The sequence below is a fragment of the Eulemur rufifrons genome, chromosome 23 (assembly GCF_041146395.1).
Source record: "Eulemur rufifrons isolate Redbay chromosome 23, OSU_ERuf_1, whole genome shotgun sequence".
In the NCBI taxonomy this organism is placed as follows: Eukaryota; Metazoa; Chordata; class Mammalia; order Primates; family Lemuridae; genus Eulemur; species Eulemur rufifrons.
Genome location: NC_091005.1, coordinates 7,331,211 through 7,358,790, shown reverse-complemented (window position 1 = coordinate 7,358,790; position 27,580 = coordinate 7,331,211). Strand labels below are relative to the sequence as shown.

Here is a 27,580-nt window from a genome sequence, read left to right as displayed (position 1 = left end):
TAGTATTCATAGGTCCAAATTTTTGTCTTCTAGAATCTGAGCAGGAAAACAACCTGCCCTAATTACTACATTTTCTGCTCCATACTTTGTGGAATTTAATACCAAACAATGATTTTAAAACTAGGGAAGTTCTCTCTCTTGTCCCTAGAGCTACTAAGCTTGGGAGCCAAAACAAGGGGAAAAAAGTAGAAGGGAATTTTAAGACTATTTTAATTTTCTATTTTAGGAGTTTGTCAATATCTTGAAATATCTGTGGAGGTGAAATGATCCGCCTTTTGAATAGGAATAAAAAAGTTAAGCAACATGTATAGATAAGCCCGGATATAAAGAGAAAAATAGGAGGATCAAGGGCACCTGTGATTTCACCAATCGTGCCTTTATAGCCACAAGGTATCAGAAAGAGAGTTCCAGAAATTCTGCCTTGGATTTTCTAGAGAGTTGCTGCTAGGTGTGGGGTTGAGAATATAAGCAGTGGGCTCCGGCAAAGCAAAAGCTGTTCATTATACAGTTTTAACTGAAACTAATTAAGTGTGCTGCATGCTCTAAAAAAGCCTTGGAGAGACTCCCTGCTTGCCTTAGAAATCAGAAAACCTACTCCCCATGTTGTAGGAGAAAAGAGGAAGTGTGAAGACTCCCAGACGTGCAGCTTCCCAGCTGGGTCATCTTGAACAACTCACTTAACGGAGTAGGTATTATTCCTCATTTTACAGCCAAGGAAACAATCTGCCCTGCTTTCTGAAGCTTCTGTCCTCTGGACCACAATATGTTATTACACTGAAGTAATTTTTGAACTGTAGATGTCTGTTTAAGAATGACATACTGGCAACATATTTGGCACTTGGACAAAGTACCGGTATCGTAACCGTATCTTTTAGTGTCCTAGCAGGAATGGGGTGATTGTGGAGAATTTAATGAAGGGACTATTGGCAAAGGTGTGGCCGGGTTAGGAGAGACCAGCAAGGGTTGACGAAGCAACCTGAGACTAGCAACAGAAGTGCCATTGTCACCCTTAGGCCTGAAGGAGTGAGTGGATGGGGCAGCCGTTGGACACTAGATAGAGTTCTGCTATGACAATATCCCTAAATGATAATCCCAGAGTGACCAAACACAGGATTATTTGTCTAGAACCTTACCCTGCTTCATTCTCACAGTCTCCTAGGGTAATGTTTATTGGTAGAGCATAACAAAAAGCTGGAAAGTGAGGGAGGTCAAAAAAGCAATCCATTAAGGTCACTCTTTCATGCCAAGAATAAGTAGAGAGGGGTGGACCATGGATCTGGAAGGGCAATTGGAGAATACTCTGCACTCCAATCACCATCCAGGTCAGTATGAGATAAAGTCTGGCTGGGGAAGGTGAAGGGGGAAGGGAAATGGCATGACTGAGTAGCTACCGTGTGCCAAGAACTTTACATGAATTATCTAAGATAATCTTCAAATCTCTGCAGTGAGAAGCTGGTTATTATCTTCATTTGACAAGGTGGGTTATGGAGTCCCGATGTGTTTAATGATTTGATAGTAGTCACAAAGCTAGTAAGTTTAAGACTAAGATAAGAAACAAACTTGCTTGGCTTTCATTACGAGGGAGCATTTATTAGGAAAATCAAACTTACGAATATCCAGTGACCATTGAACAACATGCGTTTTAACCTCCATTTATATGAAGGGTTTTTTTCAATAAAGATATTGGAAAAGTTTTTGGAGAGTTGCAACAATCTTGAAAAAAACTTGCAAAAGAACCATATAGCCTAGAATATTGAAAGAATTAAGAAAAAGGAATGTCATGAATGTATTATATATGTGTATAAGTACGAATCTATTTATGTGTTAATTGACTACGTTATCGGTAAGGCTTGTGGTCAACCATAGGCTACTAGTAGTTAAGTTTTGGGGGAGTCAAAAGTTATACATGAATTTTTGGCTGCATGGGAGGTCAGTACCCTTAAGTCCCATGCTATTCGAGGATTAACTCTGTATGCATCTCAGATTGTATGAAGCTGTATACCCAAACCTTGGAGAAATTAAGGAGGGCTGTAATTTGTGGAGACCCATGAAACATTTATTGTCCCATTTGATAGGCATAGCCCTCCACTGTCATACTTCCTTACTTATAAACACTAACCCAGGTGTGCTATTTTTAACTGAGTCAAAAGACTATTTTAATTCCAAGTGTCTGAGAGACATCACAGTTGTGTTTTGTTTTGTTTTAAGCGTCACTCTCACTATATATAAAAAAAAATGATGAGAATAATAACATACTGATTTTCTTTGACTTGGAGGAAGTTTGCAGGAATTCTTCCACTCACGTAAACAGAAAGATCTCATGTATAGACCTCACCCCATCAACTTCCTTGAAAAAGTTGGTGCCTTCCTCGGGGAATTATTCATATATTATTTTTCTCTGATTATGAGATGCTCCCTGTCAAATTCCTAAGTCCAGTGGACGGCTGTAGTTGATGAAGACCTTAGAATGCACGCGTGTAAACATTACGAGAGTAAAACAATTTTCTAATCTTTTCTGCTGAAAATTGGAGCTGTAATGAAAATATTCCAAGTTATGAAAATATATGCATAGCAAAATAGCTATCTTGGCTTCTCAGCATGCTAATATGATGAGGTTTTGTTACGGATCTTTCTGTTTTTTGCTTATTTATTTATTCCCCCCTCAACAATGCCTCACAGTGATCCAAATCTGAAAGGTTGCTATCTGTTTCTGTTTTCTTTCTGTTTTTGTTTTGAACCATACAGGTATGATCTATGAGTTCTATTATGATGTGATCAAATCGTGAAACAAAGCATTGCATTGAAAGATACCATCATATAACCACAAATGTTTCCAAATAAGCAGAGTTATCCAGTTGAGTTCTTCCTGAATGGGAAGCCCTGATATAAAACTGATGTCAGAGTCTAATAAAGTATGTAAGAACTCACAGCTCTTCCCAGAGCCTGCTCACTGCCTGGGTGGATTAGATTTCCCTGGCTACTTTTATGCCTCACTTGCTACTCAGATGATTCAGAGACTTGAACTACTCACAAACTTTTCACAGACAGATGATTTAATTAAAAGATATGAGTCCAACAAAAAAACGGGATTACAACTTCAGAAATGGCCAAGAGAATGGCTCATCTTCAATTTGAATTGAACATTATGGTGCCCCTGGGGTTAGAAGTGAAGGGGGTAAATTATCTTTAATCTGGACAGTTTCCTTTCATCCATTCAATAGGAATCTCTGGGCTAGTCGCAATAATTTTTAGTATGGACATTTAGCAATATGGGGGGCATCTTATGGAATAGAGTTAAATACAAATGCAGGAAATAACACTCATGTGCACATATCGTAGTAACATTCATCAGGTGTGGGGCAGGTGGGAGCGGGGCGCAGGGGATGGGTATATTCACACCTAATGGGTGCGGTGCTCACCATCTGGGGGATGGACATGCTTGAAGCTCTGACTTGGGTGGGGAAAAAGCAATATATGTAACCTAAACATTTATACCCCCCTAATATAATGAATTAAAAAAAAAGAAAATATATTATCTTCATAATAATATATCTGTTAGTTGTTTAAAATGGGAAAGATTGAAATAGCTGCAGTATCCACCGATATGGAAATGCTTAAGCTACATTCATATAATAAAAAATTATGCAGCTATAGCAAGCAATGAGGTGAACCTCTATGTATTGACAAGAAAAGTTCTCGGAAACATCTATTGTGTGTAAAAGAAAGTCTCAATAATACCTATATTACGATCATGCTTATGGTTAAATGTTTAGATGTGTATCTGTATGCATATACCTACAATGGCCTTGGATTTACACACACCAAAATGTCAGCAGTCTTTATCTATAAAAATGTGTGGAAGTAGGGAGAGGGCTAAATAATTTTCAAACTAACTTTAGAAGTATCTAAGCAAACTTTGAATCTTTAACAAGATATTAAGTTCCTAATGAAACAGAGCCAAACGGACACACATTGAAACCCTGAACATATATGAGAAGAAAAAATATCAAGATTTTAGCAGTAATGATTTTATCATATTTCATGTGATTTTCTTTTACCCACTTTTTTCTATATCTTCCTATTCTTCTAAAATACTTGTTAGTTTTACAAAAGAGAAGATGTTACTAAACAATTAAAATGTAAATGTAGTTGAGCAGTACCCTAGGATTTAGATGCTTGACTATGTTAATTCTGATTGGTGTTTTATTCATCTGAGTTGATTCTAATAATGCATTTATTTCTTTCATCTCTCTAATGTATTTGTGAGCTTCAGAATAATTTATCTTTGACCTCAGAGCCTTCAAGCTATTTGTGTGTTTACTCCTCTTGTAGGGGAACTGGGGTGTGTGATAAATTGTAGAATTCTTTCACTTCCAGGGTTTTCCTGGGTAGATGAGGCTGTGTTATGATTTATGCTTTAATTTGGTATGGAAGGATATGGCATTCAGTGTACTTTCTAATGTATATTTTTGCAAGTTCTTTTTTATGCATTATAAAATATATTTTTGCAAGTTATCTGTAAACATTTATGACTAGAGTCTTTCTCAGTGTTGATATCACAGATGTACACCAGTTAAATGTGAAGGAACACAGAAAATTATCTGAGTGGGGACTTGATGTATGCACATGTGTATGTTTGCATACATGTACATATGTGTGTGATTCATACATTCATTGCTGAATGAGCTCTCTGCCTGACAGTCATTCTTCCATTTTCCCTCTTCAGCTATTATAAAAACTGCCCTGCCCAACATGGACAGAGAAGCCAAGGAGGAGTACCTGGTCGTCATCCAAGCCAAAGATATGGGTGGACACTCTGGTGGCCTGTCTGGGACCACGACACTGACAGTGACTCTTACTGATGTTAATGACAATCCTCCAAAATTCGCACAGAGTAAGTGAATTTCCTACACTGAGTTAGAATTTAAATATGATGTTTTCACTTGAATTTATATTATAATTTTCAGTGACATTTTAGAAAACTGATAGCAACTGTTGAGTGCTTCTTACGTGCAAGGTGTGGCAATTCGTGTGTGTGTGTGTGTGTGTGTGTGTAACAAACAACTATGTTGTCATAATCTTGCTACCAAATTTATCCCCACCCTACAGATTTCAAAGTTGAAGAAATTTTGCAATATCAAGCTTATAGTAGCAGACAGTTAGAACCAATGCATCTGACTGCAAGATGTGTGTTCATTTCTCTTTTTCACAGCATCCCTATTAAGGAGACTTGAGAGGATGATAAAAATGCAGCTCAGATATTGCTCTTATTAGTCTCATTTGTTGTGTAAAAGACACAATCTCTCCAGTGTCTGTGGGGAAGGCAGATATGCAGGCCACTGGCTACAGCACATACACTACTCGTTCCTTCACCTGAGGGGACATCGGTAATCATCGACTCTACTCTTCCTGGCTAGGGCCACACTCTGCTTTAGAAACTTTTGGGCTATCAGTGAATCAGGGAGACAATTGTTATTTGCCAACTTTCTTGTACGCTCATAGAACACTTCTTTTCTGAGCATATCTCCAAGCATTTATGACAGAGACAAGATTTGTTAAGTACAGCCTTTCTGACATGGAAACTTCTGCACTGAGACATGAAGGGTGAATAAGATGAGCTGGAACAAGGTGAAACCAAGGGAGGGAAAATGGATAGTGCAGTTAAAAGGATGTTTGAAAGCCCTGTATCTACATGTTCTTTTTTTTTTTTTTTTTTTTTTTTTTGGACTCTACATATAAGTGAGATCAGACAGTATTTTTCTTTCTCAGTCTGGCTTATTTCACTTAACATAATGTCCTCTTTAGCTTCATCCATGTTGTTGCAAATGACAGGATCTCCTTTTTAAAGGCTGAATAATATTCCTGTGTGTGTGTGTGTGTGTGTGTATGCGTGCGTTTGTGTACACACCATGACTTCTATGACCATTCATCTGTCTGTCAGTGGACACAGGTTGTTTTCATTTCTTGGCTAGTGTGAATAATGCTGCAAGGAACATGGGTGCAGACATCTTTCCAAGGTGATTTTATTTATCAAATGCAATTATTTTTTAAAAAGCCCTATGGAAGGATGGTGGATGGCCATGTATGGAAATGGAAAGAATTTCACTGCAGCTGGAGCACAAAGGGCCAGGGGGGAGTGTTACAACGAGAACCTAGAGAGTTAGACTGGCAGGAATTAGCCACATTGGGAATTGTAAGGCATTTTGAGTACCATGATCTTTATCCCAAGATCACTGGGAAGGCATTAAAAGATTGTAAATTGTAGGTTGCATGGTACTAGGGAAATCAGAAAAAAAATAAATAAATCTGGCTTTCTTTCATTATCTTCTCTGCTTTGCAGCCAGTTAATGGAGTATTTGCAGTCATTCATGTAGAAGGTGATGGTGACTTTGGCAAGCCAGGGTGGTTGCACTGGATGTGGAGAAAGGTGTACAGGTGTGATAAATATTTGAATTAATAATGACAAGGGTCTACGGATAGATTGCATTTTCAGATGAGGAAGGTAGGTTATCCTATTCCTGACATGAGAGATTTGATGCATACTGGTGCTGTTTGCTGGGATAAAAAAATACCATAAGAAAACTGGTTTTTTTAGAGATAAAGGAGAGAGGGAATAAGGTGGGGGTGAGATAGAGTGAGAGAGGGAGAGAGATGTGGAGCTTGAAAATGACACATTTGAGGTGCCTTTAAGAATTTATCTGCAGAAATTCCAAGGTAGAAAAACATAGAAGAGATGCATTTTCATTAAAAATTTCAGAATTTTTACCCCTGGCCTTACATCAATCCAACAACAATGCAACCCTTTTAAACAAAATTATTGAAATGGAAAATACCATTTCTCTTATCCTTTCCCCTACTCTTTTATTTCCTTTTCACTTGCCGTTACAGTTAATGCCGTAATGGGCTACGTTTTTCTCACAAAATTATTGTATCAATTCAACAGAGGCCGATGAGTTTCAAAAGCAGTCCCTTTCTTAGAGGTAATAACTATTAGGTATGATCACACTGGTAGAGATGATTAGAAGGGGAATAGAAATGGATAAAAGAATGTTCCATTTGCTTGGTTCCCCAAGGCTCCCGATGAAGGACTGGCAGCAAGGTGAGGCCCCTTGCTGGATTATTTACTTAATAAGCATACCTAAAGGGGTAATCTGAAACTTTACCTGGAATACTAAGTTGGAAGGAAATGGAATCATTACACCAATTATGAGAGAATTGGGAGACTTGTGCTCTATATGATGACTTTCAGTGCCTACTTTATGACAAAAATATCTGGAAAAAGTTTTTGTTCTCTACCTCTATAACTTTATGATTCTAAGAGACATTTTATTCCATTATTAAGTAAAGGGGTGTTAGTGCTAGAAGAAACCTTACTAATCATCTAAACTGATCCTGTTATATTGGATAAAGTGAGGTTTAGTTCATCTGAGGGACTCAGTGATTGAATTCAAACTAGAACTAGGTAATGTTCCCCAGATTTGATTTTTCCTTTTGGATTCATAGTTCTTTGAATGTTTCTTTTTCCCGTGTTATGATTGCAAGGGGACTAAAACTTCCTGGTTGTCTTGAGTTGGAATTTCCCAGAATCAGACAAGACTTTGTGAATAGTTTAACTTAAAGATGGTCTCATAAAACACCAGTGGGGAAATGAGAGAGTTAGAAGGAGAGTCCAAAAATGAGTATTATCAAGCCAGCTACCACTGTAGGTGACTGGAACCTTAAAAAATTAGAGAGAATCTGGACCATTGTAAAAAAAAGAAAAGAAAAGAAATAAGAAAAGTTATCCTACCAGAGAAAGGAGGAGCCTAGGATTTTATGCACTAACTCCTGTGAGTCTTTGAGGGCTGCTTCTGCAGGGACATTCACTCCCTGGTAGCTCTGACCTGACATGCAGTGGGGGCAAAATGGGTTCTGAAGGCCAGAAAAACCCTCAGGCAAATAAATGCAGGAGTTGGCAGTTAGATGTGGGGCAGGTGTGTACCACAGTGGTAAGGGCCAGAGGTCATGGTTAGGGCACCACCTGCTTCCCTGACACCAGTGACAGTGAGTGACCCCACTATGACAACTAAAGGGATTTGAATAAAAATGGGACTAATGCCACTAATTAGTCACATTTTGCTGCCCCTGTAGGAGAATGAATATACACTGTAATTGTATTTTGCCTAGGGAGTTTTAAGGTAAGATTTTGGTCTTCGGAGCCATGAGGACTTTAGTAACAAGGGGAGTGTTTCATGTGTCTGAACAGCTTGCTGCAGGGCACAGCAGAAGGTTAGTAATTGGATTTTATCAAAAATAGTCTGAAAGTCTATAAATACAAAGGTAAGTTCAAAAGTGACTTTCAGTGTGTTGCACATTGCGTCTTTCTGTGCTGAAATTAGCTTAGTGTTTTATGTTGGGCAATAATGAATATCCTCACGGGCAGTCAGTGTGATCGTACAGCAAACTGGGAAGAACTTACGTGTAGGCTCACTAATATCCTGATATAACTGCTCCAAATATATACTTGGTAAACATATGGTCGAGTAAGTTCCATATCTCAGAAGAGTCTTGAAAAGAGATCATTCCTTCTCCTGGGAACTATTTATCTCTGACTCAGCTAAAAGAGTTTACATTGCACAAGGGAAAGGCTATTTCTGCCTCTTCCATCACTGTCTTGGTAACATCTATGGAACACCCAGAACAAAGGAGGTGCCCCATAGAGACTTGCTAAACGAATTAATGAATTGTTGGAACGTGTGCAATGCTCATTGTTTCTCCTCTTTCATAAGGTCTGTATCACTTCTCAGTACCAGAAGATGTGGTTCTTGGCACTGCAATAGGAAGGGTCAAGGCCAACGATCAGGACATTGGTGAAAATGCACAGTCATCCTATGACATCATTGACGGAGATGGGACAGCACTCTTTGAAATCACTTCTGATGCCCAGGCCCAGGATGGCATTATAAGACTAAGGAAGGTAAGCTAAGGAAGATAGCAGTCGTCTTCAAAATACCTTTGTGAAACTTGAATTTTAAAGTTTGAGGGGGTTGGGTGGACTTCCCGACAGAATCTCAGAGCTGGGAGACATTGGGCTTTTGGCGGGAAGACCGGGTGATGAGTAGAATCCCTGTGGCACCTCCTATCTCTTGGGTCCATTTCCCATTTCAGCTAAAGTTCTGGTAAACAGTCACCATGGTGGTGCTAGCCTCCCATCTCACCCAGTATTCCTCTCCCCATCTATGCTTCCAGTGCTTTTCCCTAAGCCACCAGAATTTGCTCAGTCCTTGCATAGGACACACCACTTATGTGGGGAAGTCAGTGCCCTAAAGGGGACCCTCAACAAAGGGGGAGAAAAATTGGTGGCCAATTACTATTGCTGGAAAAGGCATATTGTTTAAGGTTCACAAGAGGATATTCAGTTGCCCACAGAGATGACAAGTTCAATGATTTTTAGTCTTTCCCCATATAACTATCTTCATTTTTTAAGCTCCTGCTTCCTGAACTACCTTTCCCAAATACACTGAAGTTGCCCACGCTGAAGGCTGTGCTTTCAGGGAAACTCAAAGCAGGCAGAACATTTAGATTCAGTTATCCCAGCTAGCTCTGGTGCATGAAGGACAGGGCGGACCCTGACACCATTGGCTACTCCAGACTTTGCGTCAACAGTTCAAACATTATGGAAAATGAAGCTGATCTCTGCCTTGCTTTTGCATCTTCGCAACTAGTCCAATAATGTATGATAATTTGAGGCTGCTTTTGTTAACATCCAGTGTTTTATGGTAGATGTGAAAGATTCTGTACAACATTTTTTATTTGTGTTTCTCATCATGAAATCTACATTCATAAGATGTGTAGGACACAGTTCATTATGTTATGAGCACCAAGCATTTGCAAAGAAAAAAATACTCTTTTATCCTCATCATGATTATTTTGTTCAACATTGTTCTTCATAACTTTGTCATGAACTAGATCAGGCTCATTTTTAAATAGATTTGCTTGTTCTTGGATAAGAAGGTAGACAATGGACCACAAAATTGGGAGCCAATAATTTTTTCCTCTTTCTTGATCAGAATTACATTGAAATGTTTCTAAAGTTACCATCTGATTCTCTGTTATGTTGCCCAGAGACCTATTTTCATTGGTCCTGCTCTTAAAATCCCCCATTGAAGAGATATTAACAGTGGGAACCTGGAGTTTTCTGGATATACCTTTATAAAAAAGCATTAAAAATCAATGTTAATAAAAATACAGCTGCATTTATTTTAACTCTCTGTTCAGGAGCACTGTCTTCCTACCAGAATCCTGGTTTGAGTTTAGAATTAAGAGTTGCAAACTATTTAAAAACTCGTGTTTGAAATAGAGTACAATATAATTATACATGAGTCAATTATTGAATAACCCAGAGCCACATTTTCTCTGGCTAATGGTTCATAATGTCATTTTTATTGTTATTATTAACTCCTATCTTTTGTTGCCATAAGGTGCTTTTATAAACTGAAACAATTAGCCATTTGCTGTATTTTCATTCACTGTTACTCATAAGCTTAGAAGCATATACTATGCACCTTGATGCGAAGAAACACACGTATTTTACTCTAGAGAACAATGTGTAAGGAGTTGTATTCCTACAATTCATGGGCCCTCTTTTTTGTCTGAGAAAATTCAAAGGGCACTAGAATGTGTTTGGATACATTGTCTTTATGTTCAGCTAAGAATTAAACAGAACATAGTCTGTTATGCTTACCGATGTTTGTGACGAATTTTAAATTGCAAAATTGTTACAGCAAAGGTGATCAGTAAATTCTGAATATGCTTATGTTGAATCATCTATTCAGAGATACACGTGTCTAGTAATTTCAGAATAGACAGAGAAGTGAGTGTGTGCCTTGTTTACTAGAAAATACTGCCCCCCAAACCCCACCAAGTCTCATTAGATCTAAATTCAAATATAAAAATTAACACAATATTTTGAAATAAGAACATATATTGAAGCTTGCACAGGAGTTTTACGAGAGTTCATTGATGCCAGCTCATGTTCCAGCTTCTTATAATTGGAAAATATGCATTGCGGACTCAAAGTTCTGTTTCCTATGAGAAATTATAATGCAGAAGTAAACTATCTCCTTGAACTTTGACAGACTTGCATCCTTGAAATCTGAATGATTGTGAGTCGCCAAGAATTGGACCATAAGCGTCCTGATGCAGATAGGCTTCTGGTTTATTTAAGGGTACTATGCCCATGTTACCTAGCTTTATTTACCTCGATCATTGACTAAAGTCTCTCAGACTTAATTTAGGTAATGAAGTATTAATATGTGAGAAATAGTGTCAGCGTGCAATGAGGTAATTTGAAATTGCTTTTAAATGGTTGGTGAGAGCACAGACATACTCAGTTATTTACTTATACTGCTCACACTCTGATTTCTTCTGCATAGAAACACAAGTACATACCTGTGTACCTGCATACACTTTTCTTCATGCACCCACCTGCTTCATCACACAGTACTCATCATAGAGATCTTCTAAGAGTGTCCTAAAAAATAATAAACCTCATTGTAGCCACACGATCAGTAGAGTACCAATGCTTTGGAAGTGAAATAAGAAAACATTCTTTGTTGGGATTAGTACTAAATTATGCTTCATATAATGTCTCCTTGGACTAAACAGTGATTATTTCTAGTTCTTTACATTTCACACTCTGTTGCAGAAATGATAAAATATTCTTTCCAGATAGAGATGGCGTTCGATGCCGTCTTATCTCCTACCCGCAGAGGCCCGATTAACTGGCTGATTAGTATGCAGGTCTTGCCGTCACTAGTAAAATTTTATTATGACTCTGAAGTGAAATTTTGATGGCACAATTCATGACTGTGAATATTTTTGCGAATTCCAAGTGAAATGAGCAAAACAAAACAAAACAATAGAAGATTAGATTCACTGAGCTTGTATAATAAACAGATATCGATAAATGCCTGTAAAATTTACAGGTTGAATCTGGGGGACTGGAGAGTGATCCCATTAAAGGCTCACAAATGGGCTTAAATGCACATAACTTTCATCCATCAGCATTATATTCATTTGTTCTTGCTGCTGTGGTTATTAGTGAAAAACATTCGTCTTTGTCATTTCTTAACAGCCTCTGGACTTTGAGACCAAAAAATCCTATACGCTGAAGGTAGAGGCAGCCAATGTCCATATTGACCCACGTTTCAGCAGCAGGGGGCCTTTTAAAGATACGGCAACAGTCAAAATTGTTGTTGAGGATGCGGACGAGCCTCCTGTCTTCTCCTCACCGACTTACCTCCTTGAAGTTCACGAGAATGCTGCTCTGAACTCTGTGATTGGGCAAGTGACCGCGCGTGACCCTGACATCACTTCCAGTCCTATAAGGTATTTGTCTTTAAAAAGGAATACTGGCTAGTGCAAATGACAAGCAAATCAGTACGAAATGCAGTTAGGTCTATTTCCTGTGTGGCTGCCTTTGGGACTTGGGTGCGCAGGACCAAAGAGTTTTGGTTAACACGTACTCTGTTTTGTGTGTGTGTGCACATGTACAGGTGCGCGTGTGCCTACTAAGTGCAATAGGAAGAGCCCAGACCCAGGAACATCAAGGTAAACAAATCTATTCCAGCTCAAGGAAAACGCAAAGTTGCAAATGTTTTGCAACACTTTTGGGCGGATCCTTTTATTTGTATTTTTTGCTTGTTTGTCCTTTTTATTTTATTATTTTTTACTTTAGGCTTGGAAAAGCATGGCTAGTTTGACTTCAGTCTCTTTTGACAGTTACCGTGAATTATATATTAGAATTTAGAGGCATGAGATGACCATATCAACGCATTAAGAGGCTCCTATTTTATTTCTGTGTTTGGTGTTTGGCTTTGAAATGATCTTTTTATCACTTCGCGGGCATTTCTGATAGGTCAGCATATTTGGTTTGGTGTCCTTTAAACAAAAATCGTTCTGTGCTGTTTCAAAAATACTTTCCCTGCTCAGACTTTTTCTCCAGCATGAGAAATAATCCTTTATTAAAGTTTTTCTGCCTCCTTCAGAAATGAAGCTCAATTCTATTTTTTTTCTGTTGAACTGTACACATCTTTTCTCTTTTGCCCATCACCCAAATGACAGTACACGTTTTCAAGCTAAATCGCTTTCTTCCGAAAGCACAATGAAAATCTATAACTTGTATAGTAGTCTCCAAGGGTGAAGTGTTGGCTAATGATGTGTTTGAGTGTGGATTTCAAATATTGTCTTAGAAATATTTGTTGCACGAGAGAGAGAGAGAGAGAGAGAACACTAGATAGAGAAGTACAATTTTGAAGAATTGTCCAGCTAATCTATGAGTTAGATGTCAACTATTCCAAACCCTTTCCATTTCCAAGCCCCAGATATCTAGGGCAGACAACCTTCCAGTTACTTTATTTAGGGGAAACTTTAGACAAGTGAATTTTCTGCAGGTTTTATTTATTCACTTTTTAAAATGTATTAAATTCCCATTACTCACAAGGGTGCTACAACTATGAGGCTGAGAGTGAAACCCTGAAGAATAATAAATGCCCCAAATAATTTGAGTTTGTACAAAAAAAAAAAAAAAAGATTATTTTCAGATCCAGAAGAACCATTTTTCTTGGACACAAACCATTTCTAAATTCAAGATAATTAACAAAGGTGTAGCCTGTGAGGATACTAAGAAAGCATCCTTCAGAAGAGCCCAACGTCTGAGAAGATAAAACTCCACTGGGGATTTGAGGGATGGTGCGTTGGCCATTCTCAGTACCAAAGGAATGCAAGAAACTGTAGACATACCCAAAGTCCCTTGTTTGGCTAAGAGAATGATATCTATCCAAGAGTCAAGTGCTGAATGCGAGGGTAGGAGGTATACAGAAAAATAAATTTAAGTGGGCATCCATTTCCTGATAATACACTGAAGTTATACAATGGCTTTATGCTGCAATGCTGACATAAATAGGGACAGCAGTATTTGTTGAGTGAATAAATCTGCCCTGTGTTCATGTTACTCAGTTTGCTCTGAAAAGAACTCAAAAAGGAGCCATGGCCACTTTGTTTACATCTCCAAGCTTGAGACAGAATGTGGAGGGAGGAAACAAGATTGGGTCACCGGACAGACCAGTCACGGGGCCAGTTAGCACTTGATTTGGTTGATGAGGTTTCTGCTTTCGTCCACCAGGGGTGCGCAAGGGCTTAAGAGTTTGCCAAGCCAAGGACCCTGGGGGACAATAAGGGTTAAGACATGGGGACAGTCCCACATAAATTCCAAACATGGAGTCTATGGTACCTGTGGGAATGAACTTGCTGGCCAGAAACATGTTCTGAATCATCTAGAGATGAGGTTTGGGGAACATTTTCATACCAGAGTGAAAGTAACCTCAAATAGACAGAGCTGGGTTTAAATCCAGATTCATAGTTCCTCACATTGTTTTTGCACCTTTTTTTTAACCTCTTCGTTTTACTGATGCAGAAATGGAGATTTACTGATACTAATTCCAGTTCCCAGGGAATCGAGTGCTGAATCTCACTGTAATTGATTGTTATTATTAATATTATTGTTATTGCTGTATTTATGATTGCTATTGCTATTTTTATTATTGCCACTGGGAGGAAAGGTATGTGTGGAGGAAGCTTGAGGCTGTTCAGAAAGTAACCGTCCAGCTTATAAACATTTCGTTTTCAGGCAAGCTAAAAAGGGATTTGAGGCTGTGTTTGCAGGAAGAGATGGGCAGATAAAGTACCATTTGATGACACAGACATATCTGTGCTTCTGATGGATGTCAGGCAAGTGCTAGTTCCTTGGCATCTATGGTCCTACCCAGAGAAGGGACGAATGCTGTTTCAAAGCATTTACAGCTGCCTTTGATGTGTCATTCAGAAGGTGGGCCCCACACAGCTCTGACTGGAGGCGGACTGGCTCCGTGGGATGAGAATGTAAGAATCACAAACCGCATTTTTCAGCATCAGTTCAGCATTTCTGCAGTTCCCCACCCCCGCTCCACCCCACTTGGGTCATAGAGAGCAGCTTTCCTCTCTCTCTATGCACAAGTGGTTAATTTGAGTCGGAAATTATATTTCCTGACTAGCCAGAGCAGTACCTAGTTCCTTATGAGTCTGGCAGGCAGATTTAAAGCCATTTAACCTTTTTAAACGGAACTAGAGGACATAGTTATACAGAGAATTGCTAGGTAACAAAAAGCTATGCATTATTTTCTCTTTCGGACTGTTGTATTTTATATGCTGACAAGAATGTACCCATCTTTTAGGATAATGTCTCATTTGCCATCCAGCAAGAAATATAGGCATTTATCATGATATCTGTCACGTTAAAATATGCCTTCACTGGTTGGTTGGTCAACTTCCCGTGAGGCTCAGCATTTTAGAGCACCTTGTCAAGCTAGAAATATAATGTGTTTTAAAATTCTTATACCTGTATTTATATCTGTATCTGTATATGTATCTATATGCCTGTATATTGCCTTCTGGGGGAAAATGAGCAGTGGCATATAGCAAAATCCATAGTCTTACCCCGTAACTTCCAGGAACATTAATTATGTCTTTGCTACTTTCTGCAATACTGTATGTCTTTCAGTAATATAGAATGGACTTGTGCAATTATTTAAGCGATGATATATTTTGAACTTAGGGAGACTAAGGTTCAAATCATATCACTGCTACTTTCTGGTCAGACAGCCAGTCTCTGGAATTCTCTGAGATTCAGTTTTCTTATCCATATGGGATGCTATCTTCCTCACAGGGTTATTGAGATCATTAAGTGAAGTTATCAAATAAAATATGTAGTAGCTAGTAGCATTACCAGTTAATACGAGGTAAGCCAGCATCAATTTCATATCTTAAATGCAAACTAAAAACCAAGTGCTTACTTTAGCAGAGATTTGTCTACTAAAGGTAGCTGACCATGTGCAGAATGATCTGTTTGTTCTTTAAGAGTTATATGCTAGTCTAATTAATCTTATTTAATTAGGGATTGACATATGATCACTTAGTCTAATTTGCCCCAGCTAATGTTATGAATATTGTTAATAGTGAGTACTTAATATGTATTAGTGACTGTGCCGAATATACTCATTTCATTCTCTAGTACCCATAGAAAACAATATATATATATATATATATATATATATAGTCACTATCCCCATTTAACAGAGGAGAAAACTGAGGATTAGAAGATTAACTTGCCTAGTACCACACAAATAGTTAAAAGTGGAACTGGGGTGTGTACCTAGGGTTTCCATGACAATACAATGTCTGTCCTTTACCCCTACGGGACAGTCCCTTCCTTTCCCTATGATCAACTCCAACAGTGTCTATACAATTTAAGATGACTTAATAGGACCGATTTTAATTGAAACAATAAACTGTTGTCTAATTGGCGTCATCAAATCCAGGATTCATACGAGGAAAGAAGGAAAATAAACCAAGTGTGTGGCGTTACCTAGAGTATGGGTGGGGTGTTCCTTGCTCATCAGTCTAGCCACTTTGTATGGGTTTGTTATTATTAGCTATGAATCACTGTGATGTGTGAGGGGAAGGGAGAAGCAATGTTATTTTTATTTGATGAATCAGGCATTGTGCCAAGCTCCTGTTATGTATTATATCACTTAATTTTCATAAAAGACACCAAGAAGCAGTCAGTGTAATTTCAATTTTATGGAGAGGGAAATATAAAAGGGTGAGCTGCCTGTGCTTGGTGAGGTAGCAGATGGATTCAGAGCCAGGGTTGAAACCCAAGTTTCATCTTACCAGTGGCCACTGTGTCTGTGCGTGCTCTACTCAGGTTACAGGATCTTGAATGAGGTGGAGGATGATAGCAGCTGGTATTTATTGAGCTCATACTTTGTGACCAACACGCTAAACTGATGTTATATGCAGCCAATTATTTGTATTTACAGTAAAAATTCCTAGCATGGAGTAGGCATTACAAATGCATCAGTACTTTTATGCAAACCTGCTATGGCCCATTCTTGCCCTCTGTAAATTTATTTTCAAGTGTATATTGGGTGCCACCACGGCTTTGAGATGGTATGTGATTGTTTATAAGGTAGTGGTTTCCTGTTTCTTTCCAAGCATCACTGTACGAGCTGCTTAAATTAACATGGGCTTGATGGCCATTCAGCAGGGCAGATTAGGAAGCTGACATGTGATTGTGGTGGCCACAGTGCTCTGTCGTCTTTTTTTTTTTTTTTTGTTATTGCAGCTTATTATGGGGGTACAAAAGTTCAGGTTATATATATATTGCCCTTGCCCCCCCATCCCCTGAGTCTGAGCTTCAAGCGCATCCATTCCCTAGACAGTGTACATTGCACTCATCATGTAGATATGCACCCATCCCCTCCCCCCACTCCCATCCCCCTCAATCAGAACTTGAAGCGTGTCCATTCCCCAAACAGTGCGTATCTCACTCATCAAGTAGGTATACACCCATCCCCTCCCCCCAGCTCCCACCTCTGTCCGATACCCAATTGGTGTTATTCCCAAATGTGCATTTAGGTGATGATCAGGGAAACCAATTTGCTGGTGAGTACATGTGGTGCTTACTTTTCCATTCTTGGGATACTTCACTTAATAGAATGGGTTCCAACTCTCTCCAGGAGAACCAAAGAGATGCCCCATCACCGTTATTTTTTATAGCTGAGTAATACTCCATGGTATACATATACCACCTTTTACTAATCCATTCATGAATTGATGGGCATTTGGGTTGTTTCCACATCTTTGCGATTGTGAATTGTGCTGCTATAAACATTCGGGCGCAGGTGTCTTTTTTATAGAATGTCTTTTGTTCTTTTGGGTAGATGCCCAATAATGGGATTGCTGGATCGAATGGTAGGTCTACTTGAATCTGTTTAAGATATCTCCACATTGCTTTCCACCGGGGTTGCACTAGTTTACAGTCCCACCAGCAGTGTATGAGTGTTCCTGTCTCTGTGCATCCACGCCAACATGTGTCGTCTTAATTCCTCTCTGGAATATAAGTGCCCACTCAATACAGGAGCATTGCATTTATGCTGATATTATGGAATTTTCTACTATTTTTTCTACTGATACTATGGAATTTTTATAATTCATCTCTTCTTTAAGTTTGACTATTTTAAATATCTCATATAGGTGGAATCATACAGTACGTGTCCTTTTGTGACGGCTTATTTTACTTAGCCTAATGTCCTCAACATTCATTCATGTGGTTGTATATTTCAGGATTTCCTTCTTTTTAAAAGCTGAATAGTATTCCATTGTATCTATATACCACATTTTCTTTATCCCTTCATTAGTCAATGAACATGTAGGTTGTTTCCACATCTTAGCTATTGCAAATACAATGAATGTGAGAATGCTAATGTTTCTTCAAGATCCTCATTTCAATTGTTTTGTGTAAATACTCTGAAGTGGGACTGCTAAATCATATGGTAGTTCTTTTTTAAGATTTTTGAAGAATTTCCATTCTGTTTTCTATAACAGCTGCATCATTTTGCATTCCCACCAACTGGGTACAGTATTTTTAAATAATTAAAACTTGGTTCATTGAATTCCTGCACTCTCATGGCCAAATAAAAGTTTGGTTATCTCTCAATTCAAATGTACCGACTCTTTCAGCACTGTTTCCAAAAACTCACTATACCTGCTCATTCAACTCACAATGATTAATGCATTATATATTCGTATGCCCATATATGCATTCGTTCACATTAATTCATTCATATATATTTTAGCTTATTTAGTTGTGCAAATAATATCAGTTAAACCTATAATTTTTCAGGAAATTTCTGTTAAGACACTGCCTCTGCCTTTGTGAGCCTAGAGTGAGGAGGCTGGCCGAACACCCCTGGAAAACTGAATCCCTTCACAGTTACCTAACTAGTCTTTCATACATGCTATCTGAAAACGATACATAAAATCTTTTTATGGAGCTTTAGGGGCCACATGGAGGAAGCGGCTTCCTAATGAAATTTGAATAAAAGCAACCATAGATATCCAGGGATGCCAATAATTTAAAGTGAAAATATCTCACACTGTAGAGAACCTAGTGGTAATTTTGAGAGTGGATTGTAATTTATTATTTTCTTTCATTTTTTTTTATCTCTCCCCCTCTTTCTTTCTCTCTGACTATAAAGAAATTATTTGGGTAGAAAAAAGGCTCCTTTTTCTCTTTAGAAGAATAATAAATGATATGTGATACAGAGACCTTAGAATTCCGGGACTAGCAGAACTCAGATAATATTATTTATTAAAGCAGTTAGAGCAACCGGTGAAGCAATTAGAGGCGAAAAGCTGAAAACTTGTAGATGGAATTTTTGATACTCGAAGTGCATGTGAGAAAATGTTAAAATGGTTTCTTTAGGCATAACAACAAAAGCTAGAATGAAATTAAGCAGTGAGAAAGAAACAGTTGGAGTTCAGTGGAATAGAATAACTGATTCATAACTAAGGGGTTTATTTCATTATGTGTGGCTCTAAATAGCATCTTCACTTGCAGTTGGCTCAAAATTTTATCTTCCTATAAATTTTCTATATAGAGGCTGCAAACTAATGTTTAACAAAACATTTCTTATAATATCAAAGTGCACTTATGCCTGTTAAATTTGAAAAACAGATACACACTGTCTTTCTCCAAGGATAGCGTCTCCTTAATGGAGCTCTAAGAAACACTGTTGGGGCTAAATTTTTGTGATCAGATCCATTTGAAATCAAATCTCTTTGCGTTTCTTTGCTATAGGCTCTTGCAGGTGAGTTGCTAAGGTGCATTGCACTCTCTGAGAAGGAAAGAATGTAAGTAGCCCATTTGATCTTTGAACCGTGTTTGGCTCTGCAGAGTATCTGGAGCACACAGAGAGCCATGCTAATGTAAGGAAGGGACACTCAGGTTTCTGTGCTGATCTGTGCTTTAAATTCTGATGCATTGAGCCTTGGGTATATCACATGTTCTCAATAGATTGTTGTTTTATGAATTTTACCCATTTTTATTTCCAAAGAGCTTTCTAAACTGAGAAGAACTCATGACGTTAGTGAATACTTTGTTTCCATTACACTAGGCCAGGGGTCGGCCTCTGAGCCAAATCTGGCCTGCCGTTTTGTTTTTTTTTTCTAAATAAAGTTTTATTGGAACAGAGCCACTGTCATTCTTTTATGTCTTACAACTGCAGAGTTGAGTAGTTGTGACAGAGAGAGAGTATACATTGCAAAATCTAAAATATTTGGCTTACAAAAATGTTTGTTAATCCCTCCACTAGACTCAAGCATTGGGTTTCTATCAGTAATTTGAAGGGTCGGCTCTTACATCATGCCAGGATTTTACTCTGTCTCAAAAATTCCCTATAGATAAAATTCTTAAAATAATTTTGTAAAATGTTAGCAGTGAAACAAATTCTTTGTATTAGAATCCACTTACACGTGATGGGAATTGTCATTCCCCATACTTGCCTTAGATCCCCTGGAACCTTAATACCCATGGGTCCATGGCGGCACACCTGTGTTGAGTTTGCCAGAAAAAGCTGGCATCTTTAGTGTAGCTTTTGGGAACATTTCCATAATTGCCATACAGCATAAAAAGGGGCATCCTGACAAATACTGCGTGCGATGCTTACCTGCTTGGAGTGGGGAATTTATTTGTTACCTTCAAGGATTTATTGTAAAACCATGTATTTCTCCTCCAGACCTCAGTGATGGCTATAATAAAGAGATTTGAAATTGAGGCCGGTGACTGTCTTAGCCAAACCCTAGTTTCTGCATTTCAATATCTTGGCAAATTCTCTGACTTTAGCAGCTTTTCTCTATCTAAATGCATGAGGTGGCATGAACCAGAATTTCACTTAGAATAGATTTGCTTGCTGTAGTATGTTCATTAAAGTCTAACATGTATTCTGGAGAGAGATAGTGGGTATTCCGCAAGGACTTCTGAAAATATTTTGTGGATCTTTTACACACACACATTGAGCGTTTTAGTATTGTGTCCTTTGCATATACCTACCTCATTTACACTTTGTCACATTAACTCTGAATTACACAGATTCTTATTCCTATTAAACAAATGTGTTACAGTTGTGCTTTATGGAAGTAGATGAAGTTTGAGGTGCAAGGTGGTTTTTAGAGATCAGCACCTATGAAAACAGAATGGGCAGATGAGAAAATCAAACTGCAACTCAATCCTTGCAAAACCTTGGCCCAACCTAGCGGGACTCTCTGGAATTACTATTGCCCATCAGAGGAGTTCTGCATCACGCCAACATGGTAGGACCTTTATACTTCTGTTTGCTTAATCTCCAGACAGCTCCTGGAGTGAGGACTCCCTGAAATTGAGGTGAACCCCAAGGAGTGGATAGTTGGAGGCTGATTACTGACCACGACCCTCATACCTCTGGTGTCCTTCCTGGAAAGGGAATCTGCACAGCACATTTCAGTGTCTACCGTGGATAAGCTCACTTAATCTCTGTAGTAATGAAGTATTTGATAAAATCTACACTGCTAGCTGTCTAGCTTCCAAATCCACACATTGCCACCATACTTCTAAACCTACGATATCTTCTCTTAGGTAAACATACATTTGTTACACATTCTGAGATGCAGACACTATAGTGGCAAATCAAGTTGCCAGAAATATTGTCGGTGTGGTATGGTAAACCTGGCTATTCATTAATAATAACTATCAAATTGCATGTATTAGTGAAATATTTTAAAACAAGTGATCTAAGGCAGTAAAAATAGCATAAGAATCTCCAGAGAGGAAAACAAAATAAGTGCTGATCAAGGGTTTAAAAATAACTTTATTCACCCCCGCCCCCGCCGATTGGCGAAGCTTCTGTCCCCTCTAGGGAACAAAACTTAATAATAATACTTACATTCTGAGAGAAACAAAGATGCTTGTGTAGGCTGAGCCATGATATCTAACATTATTATACTCATAAGGCAAAATAAATCCTCTATTTTGCATCACGACAAAGGGAGATTGACATCCTTATCTGATGTTCAAATATTTATGGGAGTCATTTCAGCTAAGCCTTTATTTTCCTTTCTATTTCCACATTCTGGTTTGACACGATGTATTATACAACCTTGCTTTTGATAAAGGACAATCAGATTTGACTTAATGTTGCAGGCGAAAACATAATATTGCATATTGTAGGAAGACAGCGTGGTAAAAATGGAGAAATTCCACTTTCATCCATCTATCAGAGGTTTATTAGCTCTACCCTGCGTGTATGAAGTCTGCTTGCTGGGGAATGGGATGGGGCTAGCTGAGATGCCTTTGAAATGGGCCTCAGGATACAAATCAAGTCTGGGATGATCTACTAAGATAGGTAGCACCATGGCAAATGAGAATAAGATTTATGAACGTCTTTAGGAAGGGTCGAAGTCATGGAAGATATATTTCATGGAGCAAAGGACATGAAAAGACTGAAATGCCCTTCCAAAGCCAAGGGTCTGAAATTGGCTCTCCCCAGCCATAACAGGTCTGGAAGGGGAGCAAGGCGCACACCAGGGTGAAGGGGGTGATCTGTTCATTGGCAGAAGAAGAAGAATTTCTGGCTAACCTCTTTTGAACATCAAGTACATGATCTTGGGCTTTGCACTTGTTTAAATATACAAGACTAGGTTAGACCACATGATTAGACACTGTGTTTAGGGATATTTTTGGTGTAAAATAATTTTGTCCCCAAGAAAGAATTATATCTGGCAGAACACTGGAATGGTGTGCTTCTACTGTTACTATTGTGGATTAGACAAGCAAAGAGGTTGTTTCAATATAAGTATTTCTCTAGCCTTTGAGCATTAACAGACCATATCTTATATTATATACCAGTTAATTCCCAGTCCTTAGCATTTGCTATAGTTGTGCACTACCCTTTTATTAATCTTTGGATATGCATGCTTTCCGTGGACAATTTTTTTCTGTAGTGTAAATGATTTTAAACAAAATCGAACAAGCTTATGTAATCAAATACCACCATCCTCATAGCTATTCAATGTTTAGTAAGAGTTTATGATGTGCCAGATACTATGGTCAGGATATTACACATATAACCTTACTAACATTATGACTGGGGAAAATGCATATTGTACTCATTTTACAACTTGAGACGTCAAGAGACAGGAAAATTTATATAGGTTACACCACTAGTCTATAAGAAGATTTAAATGAGAAATTAATATATAGTGCTTAGCAGAGAGTCTGGTAATTAGGAAGGATACAATAAATGCATTAAATACATTACTACATATTAATACTGGATATGGTCTTATGGTCCATACTGCTACCTAATAAAGTGCTTGTAAGAGCTCACGCTCTATTCTGTCACCTATTAGCATTTCCCAACCTTGATTCTTCCATGTGGAGAACAGTCATCACTGGCACGATCAACAGCTCTAAAAATATATCTTTTAAGGGAGATGAAAGATGCTCTTCACTCCTAGATTGCCCCTGGCATTTTTTGGGTCAACATGGACCTTTGGACATTGATAGAAAGTGGTCAGGATTCCTGTGTCCTCAGGGTAAGCAGTGAGGATCAAAGTCACCACCAGCCTTCATTGTAAGAAGGGTTATCCTCACAATTCCTAACCTCCTATCTTAGGAAAGCACACACCAGAGATAAATTTCACATAGCCACTGGAAGTTCTAGATTCCATGCTTTTCTAGAAAGATTTAACCATCTTTTGCTAATATTTATGTGCATATTTATGACCCATTTGTTGTATTTAAATAATGACATAGAAATGGCTAAAATGAAGGGAGAGAATATTTTTTTCCAATTTGAAAAGCAATATAGATTACTTAAACATGTTATAAACCTCTATACGTGTTTCATCAAGACTCCTCCATCTTCTTTACTTCCTATATCCAAATAATCATGTCCAGTTTATTTTACTTCCTAATAAATACCACTTAATAAATATTTACTTCCTAATAAATACCTAAATGCCACCATCTCTAAAAACCTCATTTGCTCATCTCCCATCCTTTGATCCCCACGCAACTATCAAGGTGATCTCTAACTTGGTTTAGATCTGCACTGTCCAATATGTTAGCCACTTGCCACCTGTGGCTCTTTGAATTTACAGAAAATTAATTTAAATGAAATAAAGTAAAAAATTTAGTTCCTCAGTGACATTAGTTAGACTGCCACATGTAGCTAGTGGTTACCATATTGGATGGCACAGAGTGTATTTCTACAACCACAGAAAGTCAGCTGTGGTTTAGATCGTATGACTCCTCTACTATATATTTCTTTCAAGGACTCCTTATTTCCTACAGGAAAAAAATTAAATTCCTTAGCATGGTTTCGAAGGTCCTTCATGATCTGCTCCTTGATACCTTCCCCCATTGACTCTTACACTTCAACCACACTGTCCTTGTTAAAGTCTTCAAACACACTGAACATCTTCCTAACTCAGACTTCTCATATTTGCTTTCTTTTTACAGGAGTGTTTTCGTAATGTTTTTTACATCTCAGATTCTTTTTTCTTGCTTTCTTCATGGCTATATTACTGTTAACTGTCAAAAGGCTTATTTACTGTTATTGTCTTTCTCCACATATGGCCTAAGTTACATGAAAGCAAGACAATGTCTGTTTTGGCACCTAACACAATGTCTTGCACATAGGAGGTATTCCTTACAAGTGGGTGAATGAAGGAAGGAAAGCATGCAATGGAAAGGAAGAATGGGAAGAGAAAGGATTAGATGTTTCTCTCTCAGATCTAAGCTCCCATCACACCTAGTCTGGGCATTTAATTCTATAATGTCCTAAACAAACCCAAGCCCTCGGGGTTTTTTTTATATGCATTGCCCTGTGCTGAGGTTGTTCTCCCTACACAGTGTCTCTGGAAAAATCCTCCTCTCTGTTTCTCAAAACAGATACTACCTCCTCCTGGTGCCATCTGACCAAGCCCCTCCCCCAATACACACACACACACACACACACACACACTCATGCACACGTGCATACTTCCAAGGCACATTTAGAAACCCTTTCCCACTGCAATGCAAGCATTACTTCATTAGTGAACTTTCCACTTTTTATTCTAAGCAAAGAGAAAGTCACAAGCTATGTGTCTGAAAGGAGAGGCTTTTTTTTTTTTCAAACATTTAGCATTATACTTGGCAATAAGAGGCAATCACTAAAACTTTGTTGAAATTAAATAAAAATTAAAATGTAATCCCTTTGCAACATGTAAAACTGCATTCCATTTTTATATTTTTGTTACCATATCGTTACATTTAGAATTCTTAGTAATAAATGATTATTTTCTTGACTCAGGGAAAAATATGTTTGAATTTCTCTGAAGGTATTATGTAAACATTGAAGAATTAATCATGAGTCAAACTTTACGTGGGATTTACTCTGGAGCAATTTTCTTTTCTTGTTCCAATGCTACATAAAGTGACATATGAGACTGTGGTTTTGTTGTGTTATTTTCCCAAAGTATTTGTGGAACAAATTGTAAAACAGCACACACTAAATAAGTGGGAGCTCAAATGAACTGACATAGATTTAGAATTTGAGATTTCTAATGTGACCGTAAGTAAAGTAAAAGCTACTTGAGAATGATTGTGTTGAGTGAATCCACTGCAACCTTTGGTTGAAAATACCAAGTAGAAATACCACAAAATGATGGCTTTCTCCATATAAAGCCCAGACACCAGAACCTTTCAGATAAGTCTCTTGTTGTTGTTTAAACATACTTAGATATTTGGCAGAGTGACTTCTACAAATAATGATAAACACTCACTGTAATACCAGTTTTAAAAGCATAATTGAATCTAGAATGCATTATCTCATTTGGGCTACACCTTAACCTTTTAAGGTAGGCAATCTTGTTCGCACTTTTTAAATGACATAATTGAGGTTCAGGTCTATAAATTGGCTTAGCAGAGAAGTTAGGAATAGAAGAGCTATACCCTGGGGGAAAAAAAATCCTGAAATGTTGCACAAATATTGTAGTGGAAAGAATGCAGATCAGAATAACTTCTCTTAACTTGTTATTCACTTATCTGATTATTATGATAATCAGTATGGCTGTCTGTGTACACTCCAGACTTAACCTGCAGTTTTCTTTTGTTGTATTGAGGCATGGGGAGTAAAAACAGGAAACTCCTTGACATTTGGAAACTTGGTTCTGAAAATCCTGAAAATGTTCTTGAAATTGTCACAGAGTGATGTTCTTTATTGCAAACAAGAAAAAGTAATTGAGCAGGAGATGGATCCTGTGTGGGTATGTGGCACTGGGGATGGGTATGTGGCAGAGGAGGTAGAGGTGCCTAAAAATATATATTAGCAACAAAAAATCTAATATAAATCTCACACACACACACACACACACACACACACACAGAGAGAGAGAGAGAGGAGGTGGGATTTTTGTGCAAAAGACTGGTATGAAATGTATGTAGTTGGGCTGTGTTAATTGAGAAAACATATTATTTAGGTAAATGTAGTTATTTAATATCAACAGTAGCAGCAAAGCAGAAGTGTGCTATTTTCCAACATCATAATATTCAGTTGGCCAGTTCAACCTATTCTCAACCGCTGCACCAGTGGTATTTTCTTAAATTTACATCTGATCTCTGCAAGCTACTCTGAACTGAATAAACCAATGACATTAGCTTGTGTCATTGGTCAGAGAGCTGTGTATTAGATTACTATCTTTGAACAAGGTGCTAAGCAACCAGGTAGAAATTTTCTTATGTTTGTATCATTAATTCCACAAAAGTAAAATGATGAATTCCTTAGCATTTACTTCTAAGTTAGAGCAATAGTAATATTAAAGCTAATCAGGATATTTGTTGGGTTAAAAATGAGAACGTTTAAATAGTGCTTCTGCTTCTGTGAATATTGGTTATCAAGGATGATGCAGTTTCTTAAACCTATCTATTGCACTAGAAAGGGGCTGTCTATTTTCAAAACTTCCATCATTAGAATTGACATTAACATGACCCAAAGAGCTCATTTTCTCACAAGCCAGTTCCTGCTGTGTTAATGAGAAGTTTCTTCTTACTGTGGCAGGAAGATGACTCTCCAATGTGCATACTATTCTTCTCAAAACAAGGTCTTTTTTCTAATGCATCTCAAGTAATTCTGCAAAGGAACAGAAAATCCAATACATGCACATTTCTCAAGGTGTTAGAATGGAGACTTCAATACTAAACTTAAAAATGCTCGGCCTTTTAAAATATGTTAGAAGGCATTTCACATTTCAATATGAAAAGTAAGACCCAAATTAATTCTTTTTTTCTTCTTTCTTTGTCTTTTTTCTCCCATCTATTCCTTTCCTCACATTTCTTTAGCACCATGTTTCACACATAATCATAAACCATGCTCAGTAAATGTTTGCACATCCTTCTAATGAGCAGTTATCGAGTAACAGCCATGCAAAATTCCAACGTATGTGATGTTATGTGAATCAAACATTCTCTTTTTGTGCTTAAAGAGCAAAAGTCGGGCAAATGTTTGCAGAATAATAGCAGAGAAAATTCTTATGAAAGGGACAATCAGGAAAGCCTGGGGCCAGGTGTAAAAGGCTCCTGTGGGTGAACTGTGAACCAGAAAGTGCAATATAACTTCTCATCGCTTTAACTGGAGTCAAT

General features: G+C 38.0%; 1 protein-coding gene across 2 annotated transcripts in view; it reads left to right on the top strand.

The window, feature by feature from the left end:
- Nucleotides 1-27,580, top strand: part of CDH8 (cadherin 8) — a 335,229-nt gene that overhangs the window by 176,525 nt on the left and 131,124 nt on the right. For both annotated transcript variants that reach the window (XM_069456431.1, XM_069456432.1), the window contains 3 exons: nucleotides 4,727-4,894; nucleotides 8,769-8,956; nucleotides 12,116-12,369. In XM_069456431.1, coding sequence (XP_069312532.1) covers nucleotides 4,727-4,894; nucleotides 8,769-8,956; nucleotides 12,116-12,369 — 610 coding nt within the window. The remainder of the gene's footprint in view (nucleotides 1-4,726; nucleotides 4,895-8,768; nucleotides 8,957-12,115; nucleotides 12,370-27,580) is intronic.